Source organism: Phoca vitulina, unplaced genomic scaffold, assembly GCF_004348235.1.
Source record: "Phoca vitulina isolate PV1807 unplaced genomic scaffold, GSC_HSeal_1.0 scaffold4, whole genome shotgun sequence".
Lineage (NCBI taxonomy): Eukaryota > Metazoa > Chordata > Mammalia > Carnivora > Phocidae > Phoca > Phoca vitulina.
The window spans coordinates 5,672,939-5,680,760 of record NW_022589707.1 but is presented as its reverse complement, the minus strand read 5'-3'; the positions used below and the strand labels follow the sequence as shown (position 1 = coordinate 5,680,760).

General features: G+C 41.1%; 1 protein-coding gene across 1 annotated transcript; it reads right to left on the bottom strand.

Moving 5' to 3' along the window:
- Nucleotides 1–1,462: 1,462 nt before the first annotated feature.
- Nucleotides 1,463–7,449, bottom strand: PRSS58 (serine protease 58). Its single transcript, XM_032401279.1, has 5 exons — nucleotides 7,410–7,449; nucleotides 5,574–5,712; nucleotides 5,091–5,347; nucleotides 1,707–1,846; nucleotides 1,463–1,612 (listed from the first exon to the last, which is right to left on the bottom strand). Exons 1-5 carry the CDS (start codon nucleotides 7,447–7,449, stop codon nucleotides 1,463–1,465), a joined length of 726 nt encoding a protein of 241 aa, XP_032257170.1.
- Between the last annotated feature and the right edge of the window lie 373 nt (nucleotides 7,450–7,822).

The following is a 7,822-nucleotide window of genomic DNA, read 5'->3' as shown; positions in this document are numbered from 1 at the left end:
CAGTGTCAGTGACCCATCTCAGCCCTGATATAGTCCTGATGTAGTACTGTACCCCAGGGACCCCAACAGCCCCTTTCAACATGGAGGAAATAGCTATTGTCCTCACTGAAAATGATATAGTCTAGATTTGGATTTTCTATCCCTTGCCACCTTCCCAGCACTACCATCCTTGAATTAACTGAATGCCTTATGTACCTCACAACAGAGGAATGTATTTTCCAACCAAGGAAGTCACTATGCAGTGATGGTGGTGAGACAGTACGCTGATCCCCATGGAATTCAGTGAACTTGACATACGCTTCATCACCTGAAATCAAGTAGTTTTATAAGGTACCAGGATGAACTATTGAAATCATAGCGCCATTTTAAGGTGGGAAACATCTCCAGCGGGTGAGGTGCTCTCTTGCAAAAACCATCTGTTTCCCCATAGCTAAAATGTCAGTTAATAACACACATGAAAGTGAAGCTCTCACAATTGCCTGAATAATCCATACACAAAGGGTTGCTTTTGAACACTGCAAGATAGGCTTTACCGAGAGGTTTTCGAATCCCGGAGAAGACAAGATTTATTGCTGGAACTCTGCTTCCTGAGAGGAGTTCCCTTGTCCCCTAGCTGGACTGTAAATTTTCAACAGTCCCACCTGTAGTGGCCAGAGGCAAAACCCTCTAAAACTCAGTTTGGTTTCTGTGCTTTTGATTCTCAGTAACTATCAGTTAAAACTCTCAGGTGGTAACTGGAGCTAGCTGCAGGGGTGAGGTGAAAAGAGAGGAAGAAAAATGCAAGAGTAACAGTTGGAGAGAATGGAGTCCCTGTGGCAGCTGGCATAATAGAAAGGGCAAGCATGTGTTGACAAAATCTGGCCCAGACTCCCTGTTTCACCTGCTATGTCTCATCCCCCAGTTCGCTTTTGTATTAACCTCTCATGGCTCAAGGCTCTACCCAGAACCTTGCAAAATAAATGACCAGGATCTGTGGCCAGTGTTGAGAGTCCTATGGGCAAGGAGAAACTAAGCACAACACCTCTTACAGGTTCCTTCCCAGAAACCTTTTCCCTCACCTATACTTCTAGTTAGCTCACTCTTTGTCAGGCTTCCTTTTTCCTTCTGGCATGTGTGACTTGCCAAAAGCACATGTTAACTCAGTGCAAGTAATAGGGGTTTTGTCACCCTAAATGGCTGAGTGGCCTTTTTTCAATAGGTCAGTGATCCCTTTGTTAGAACACAGTCCCCACTTCATAAACTTCAACTGCCTAAGGGATATGGTGTTTGTCATCTGTGTCAAAAGAGGAAGAAGGGTTGTCATGTCTGGTCACAGCACGGGGATGTACACATCACCCACTCTGTTGGGCAGAAGAGAGACAGGCATGCCTGGCGCAACCGAGGGCATCTATTTAGGCTCCATTGTGAGGCTGGACATAGGGACAGGCTGTGTCACATGATCTAGACTTCCTGTTATGGCAGCTCAGTAGTTGTCCATTGTATTTCTAATCCAGGGCATGTACTTAAAGATTCTGGTATAGATGCCCACGTCAGCTCTCAAAACACATCCATCTAAAAAAGTCAATATCCCTTGAAGTACCCCATTGCAGACCGCTGGGGCAGCTGTGACTTCCTGCTGGAACAAAAGGGATGTAGGGTTATCTTATCTTTCTGGCAAAAGACACAAGAAATAAAATGGGAAAACTAAGGCATCAAGAGTACATTACCTTGCAGGGCAGCCTCCTTCCTGGAACAATGCCCAGGCACAGCATACTTTCTTGGATCCTGTAAGTTTTATAGGCCTCGAGGCACTCACTCCTGTAGATTATGGAGATGTTCACATTCTGCAGTGAGTCAGGCCCCTTGGCTAGAGGAAAGAAAGGTGTACAACTTCCGTAAGAGTTAGTAGATAACAAACCTCCTTTTTTACTTGCCCTCTTTTTCAGCACATTTCTTCTTCTGGAAGAAAGGAAAAGAGATCAAACACTGAGAGAAATCACAGCTGTAGCTTCTCAGACAGCAGGAAATGATCAGATTAACCATTTCTCGTGATACGAGTGTTTATCTCTTTATAAAAGAGGTTAAATTCCTGGAAGTTATATGTAAATATGAGACATCTCTGCAATGAAATAAAGATTTTCTAGAACTCTAAATGCTTAACTGACTGTGCTTGGATGGTGTAGTTAGTTAAGGGTCCAGCTCTTGGTTTTGGCTCAGGTTGTGAGATAGAGCCCCATGTCGGGCTCTGTGCTCTGTGTGGAGTCTGTTTTAGATTCTCTCTCCCTCTGCCCCTCCCCAAACCCTCGCAAGTGCGTACTCTTTCTCTCTCTCTCTCTATCTCAAATAAGTAAATAAATCTACTTAAAAAAAAAAAAAACATTTAAAGAATAGCCTTTAATATGGAATTCTTTATTATTTTATTTTATTTTTTGAGTTTTCATGCTTATTATTTGTCCCATAGTTTAAATTCATCACTGTCTCCTTTTAAATTTTTTTATTGAAATATATTTGACATGTAACAATATATAAATTTAAGGTGTTCAATGTGTTTATTTGATATATTTATGGATTGTAATGTGATTGCTATTGTAGCTATCGTTAGCTCCTCTAACATGTCACATAATTATCATTTCTTTTCTGTGGTGGTAATAATTAAGATCTAGTCTCTTAGCAAGTTTGATTATAGTATGATATTGTTGTCTGCATTAAGCATGTTATACATTAGGTCTCCAGGACTTGTTTATCTACTAGTTTTAAGTTTGTACCCTTAAATGACATCTCTTCTACTTTTAGAATTTGAAGGAATCTAGAGAGTCTAGTTTTCATTTGTCAGATCAGAAAAACCCAGTATCTGTTAAAAAAAAAAATTACTTCATAAGTCAGATCAAAATAAACTGAATTTTGGAGGTGGGGCGGGGGTAAGTTGTATCTCTTTTTGATACAAGTGTCATAACCCAGATGAATCAAGTATACTGCTCATCAGGGAGACATTTATTTTCAAAACTCAAATTGACTCTCACAGGACAAAAGTTTCTACTTGTGTAGAGGACATAATGCTAAGTGAAATAAGCCAGACAAAGAAAGACAAATACCATATAATCTCACACCTATGTGGAATCTAAAAAAACCAAACTCACAGAAACGGAGAATACAATGGTGGTTGTCAGAGGCTGGTGGGTGGAAGATATGGGGGGAGGGTTGTTGATCAAAGGGTACAAACTTTTAGTTATTAGATGTCTAAGTACTAGAGATTGAATGTACAGCATGGTGGCTATAGTTAATAATATTGTACCATGTACTTAAAACTTTCTAAGAGAGTAGATCTTAAATACTCTCACCACATACACATATATATAAGGTAAATATGTGAGGTGTTGGATAATTAGCTCAGTAGGGGGCATCAAAACATGACACTATATACCTTAAGTCTATATAATCTTTATTTTTTAATTATACCTCAATAAAGCTGGGAAAAAAAGAATTTCTACTTTTTTGATATATTCAAGGAAATGTACCTCTCAAGGTCTGAAAAGAGCAGTTTAAAAAGTTTGGAGGAATGGCAGCACTGTTAAGATAAGTGAATAGCCACCTCCTGACTTCTATAAACGGAGAGTCAGGGTAGATGGATGGGTGTAATCTGACAGGCTTGGTCAACATGAATCTCCTTTTCTTACTATGGTATACAGCATACGATGTATATTAAATACAAAAACAAACTTACTCATGAGTTAAATTGTACTAATAATTCTTCCTAAAGGTCTATCATAGAACTATATAGTATATACAGACCATAGTTCCATTTTCCTTATAGTTAATCAACCCTCCTTCTCCCATACTCATTACTCTCTTGATTAATAGCTACAGATAGTGGTTTTGAATTTGGAAAATATTGGAGTGGGATGGTGGGCAGACGGGCTCAAAACTTAGAAGAGAGAAAGTTGTCTTAATTTGCTCAGTTTTTTCATGGAATCTGAATCATGTGATGTAGAAGCTGAGGTCGAACATGCAATTCAGGAGATTCAGATTATATGGAGAGATTCCACTGTTTTAAATGGTAGTCATTTTTTAAATTTTGTAAAGAAAAGAGTGAATGTTCAGAATGTTACCAGTCAAAAATGTTTCAGAAATTTTTTTCTCTTTTTTTTATTATGTTAAGTTAGCCACCATACAGTACATCATTAGTTTTTTTTTTTTTTTAAGATTTTATTTATTTATTTAAGAGAGAGAGAGCAAGCACAGGTTGGTGGAGGGACAGAGGGAGAAGCAGACTCCCCACCGAGCAGAGAGCCCAACTCGGGACTCGATTCCAGGACCCTGGGATCATGACCTGAGCCGAAGGCAGACACTCAACCGACTGAGCCACACAGGTGCCCCTCAGAAATATTTTTCTTAAACTTTTCTTTTTTTTTTTTTTTGTATCACAGTCTTGCATACAGAAGTTCTGCCTGATTTAGCACAGTATTATGTATTTATCTTATGTTTAATACATTAATATTATTTTACAATATTTCAAGGCTTTATGTTTCTTTATTGCCTAGAACAGTTTGAAAACATCTGATATAGTTTGTGCCACATTTTGGAGTTCAGAAAATTGATGCTCCAAAGGCAAAGTGGCCAACTGCCACACAGCAAATTAGGACTAGAATACAAATGTCTTCTTCCCACTAATACCTTTTCTATCATGTCTGGAAGCAAAGATGATAGGAGGATACAGTGAGGGGGGCAAAGCTTGAAGGACTCCTTCAGTGAGGTACAGGGAAAGGGAAGAGAGATGACAAGGATGAATTAAGAAGTTAGAAAGAAGCCTCACTGGGGGGTGCCTGGGTGGCTCAGTCATTAAGCATCTGCCTTTGGCTCAGGTCATGGTCCCAGGGTCCTGGAATCGAGCCCTGCATTGGGCTCCCTGCTCGGCAGGAAGCCTGCTTCTCCTTCTCCCACTCCCCCTGCTTGTGTTCCCTCTCTCGCTGTGTCTCTCTCTGTCAAATAAATAAATAAAATCTTAAAAAAAAAAAAAAAAAAGCCTCATTGGGAAGAATTGCAGAAGCCAAGAGAAGAGAAGGGACAGAGTATGTCCTATTCTGAGAGAAGAGGATTATCTTGAGGTCACTCACAGTCATCACATAGGTTGTAGGCCCACGTGGAGACCATGCACATGGTTTCTTCACGGACAGGTTCTTCAGGCAGGTTGACCAGTTGCACATAGTCATTGAGTTCAACACTTTCTCTCAGCTTGATTAACATGAGGTCATGCTCAATAGAAGTGATTGAGAAGTACGGATGATGGATCATCTTCACATGGCCAACTACTTGTATATTCTTTTCATTGTCGTTTGATGGATTTGTAATCCCCAACATCACCTGAAGCTTTCTGGAACAATGTAGTTGTTTGAGAGAAGACTTGGCAGAGATTATTTATCCATCATTATGGGCCTTTATTAGCCCCTTCCCAAAGACCTTTTTCTCTACCACTGAACACATCCCCAGAAGGCCTCCCTAACCCCACTTCATTGGGCAATGGCACCAGGCAGGGATCTGAGTCTATGCCCAACCTGAGAACCGAAAGCACAAAGTGGCGTTGGGGGCTTATTACTCACGGTAAGTTGCAGTGTGCAGCTGTGATCACCCAAAGGGGGTGTATCAGAACTCCAACACAGGGCAAGTAATCAGATTTCAAGTAGACCAGGTATGGGGGAGTGATGCCATTTAGGTAATCTGGATCAAAAGCCAGAGCAACTGGAAAGAGAAACGTAGACAGGAAATTCTGAGATTTTTGCAGGGATCAGTAGGAAAAACAAAGGAAAATTACTTAAGAGGCTTAAGTTCCCCTGCCCTTCTCTCTAATACATTTTTCTATAAACTAAATTTGCAAACTGGCTTACTTTCTTCTAAAAACATGAAGAAAATGATAGAAACATATGAATTTCAAAAGATAAAGGTATTTTCCCTTTTGTTGTCAATAAATATTTTTCAGATTAAAATACAAGTTTTCTTAAATACCTTCTACAATTCAGTGAACACATGTTAAATCTACTCATGGAGAACTTACTGTTTTTACCTTTTTAAGAATGCTTTTACCAGTCTCACCCCTTTCTCCCTACAACAATGCAGGGCAAAACAATATAAGTGCCATTTAAAGAACAGACCGACTGCAAACACAATCTGAGGAGGGGAAGATAATGTATTCACTCAACAAGTAAGTATGAGCACCTCATATGTGCCAGGCTCTGTTATAGGGGCTTGGGCTATATAGGGAATGAAGCAGAGAAGTACCCCTGCTCTCATACATTCTGATGAGAGAAGACATCCCATAACAGTAGACACAAAACATAAGTAAATGGTCTAGTGTATTAGATGGTGATTGGTGCTGTGGGACAAATAGAAGAATAGGGAAAGAGGAAGAGGCAGTACCAGGGATGTGTGTGTGTGTGTGTGTGTGTGTGTGTGTGTGTGTGTGTTGGGGCATTCTGCAATGTTACACAGAAGTCAGGATAGGTAGGCCTGTGGACAGCATGAGAGATGACCAATGAAATGAAGATGGGTGAGTTAGATCATCAGATATCTGGGGAACAGGGATCCAGGTGGAGGAAACCATTGGGGCAAGAGTCCTAAGACTTGTTTAAGGAGTATCATAAAGGCCAGTGTGGCTGGCATGGCAGGTGAGGGGGAGAAGAGCAAGAAAGGATCGAGGTAAAAGCAGTGATGCAGGGTTTTGTAGAGCATCATAAAGATGTGGGACTTTCTTCTGAAGGAATGTGGAGCCGCATCAGGGTTTTAGGTGTAAGGCAGTGACGGTCATTTCCTTATGAAGTATTGAGTGTAGGATTAGAAAGCAGAGAGGCCTCTTAGGGGATTCATGTGATAATCCAGGCAGAAGATGGTGTCTTGGCCATTGTGATCAGTGGAGGTGGTGAGATGTAATTGGATTTGGGATATATTTAGAAGATAGAACCAACAAAATTTTCCAAACAGATTGAATGTGGGGTGTGAGAGAAAGAGATTTTATGAATGCCTCCAAGGTTTTTGCTTGAGTAACTGGAACCTGCCAGGACAAGACCTAAAACCCTTGAATGCTCTGCTGTGTCCATTAGTTGAACCTCTGCTCTCAACCCCTGCCTCCACTTCTCATTCCCTCCTAACGGCAACAGTCCTGTTCTAGACTGGCCCAGAGCTGGGTCACAGTCTTCCTTGGGAACAGATTTAGTGTTAGGGTTTCAATGTCCGTGCCTCCTCAAAGAGCATACAGTCAAGCTGAGGTGAGGCAGGCAGGCGATGTCACGGTGGAAAGCTGGTGGGGACAGTGGCAGTGGTGAGGGAGAGTCAGTTCTACACTTGTAGTCTGGAATGTGCCTCCTGTCTGTATCTGTCTATCTTTCATGATTCTCCCAGGATTTCTCTTTGGCAAGTAAAGAGAAAAATGTGAAGATACTCACCAGGCATGTTCAAGAGAGCCCAGAAGAGGATAAGCTTCATATTGATGTCAAAAGCCTTTTCAAAGGATGAAGTTCAGCTCAGGGTCTCTGGAAAGGATGGAGAGGAGGGATGGAAAAAGACTAAGTAAGATACAGGAAGAAGGGGTTCTAGGGTTGAAAACAAAAATACGTGAATTCTTTCAGTGGCAGGATTCAGTTCCCAAAGAGGTGTCCATTGGTCAGAATAAGGGATGGTGTCAGGTATCAGAAGGACAAGAATGGAGATCAGGTGATTTGGTCCCTGACATAGAAGAGAATGGATCTGGAATTCAGCATTTTGCTTTCCCTTTCCAGGGTAAAACATACCTAATCTGAGCAATGTTGGAGCTCAGAGTGTTTCCCAGCCCCCTCCTCTCTGGTCCACCCTTTGTCAA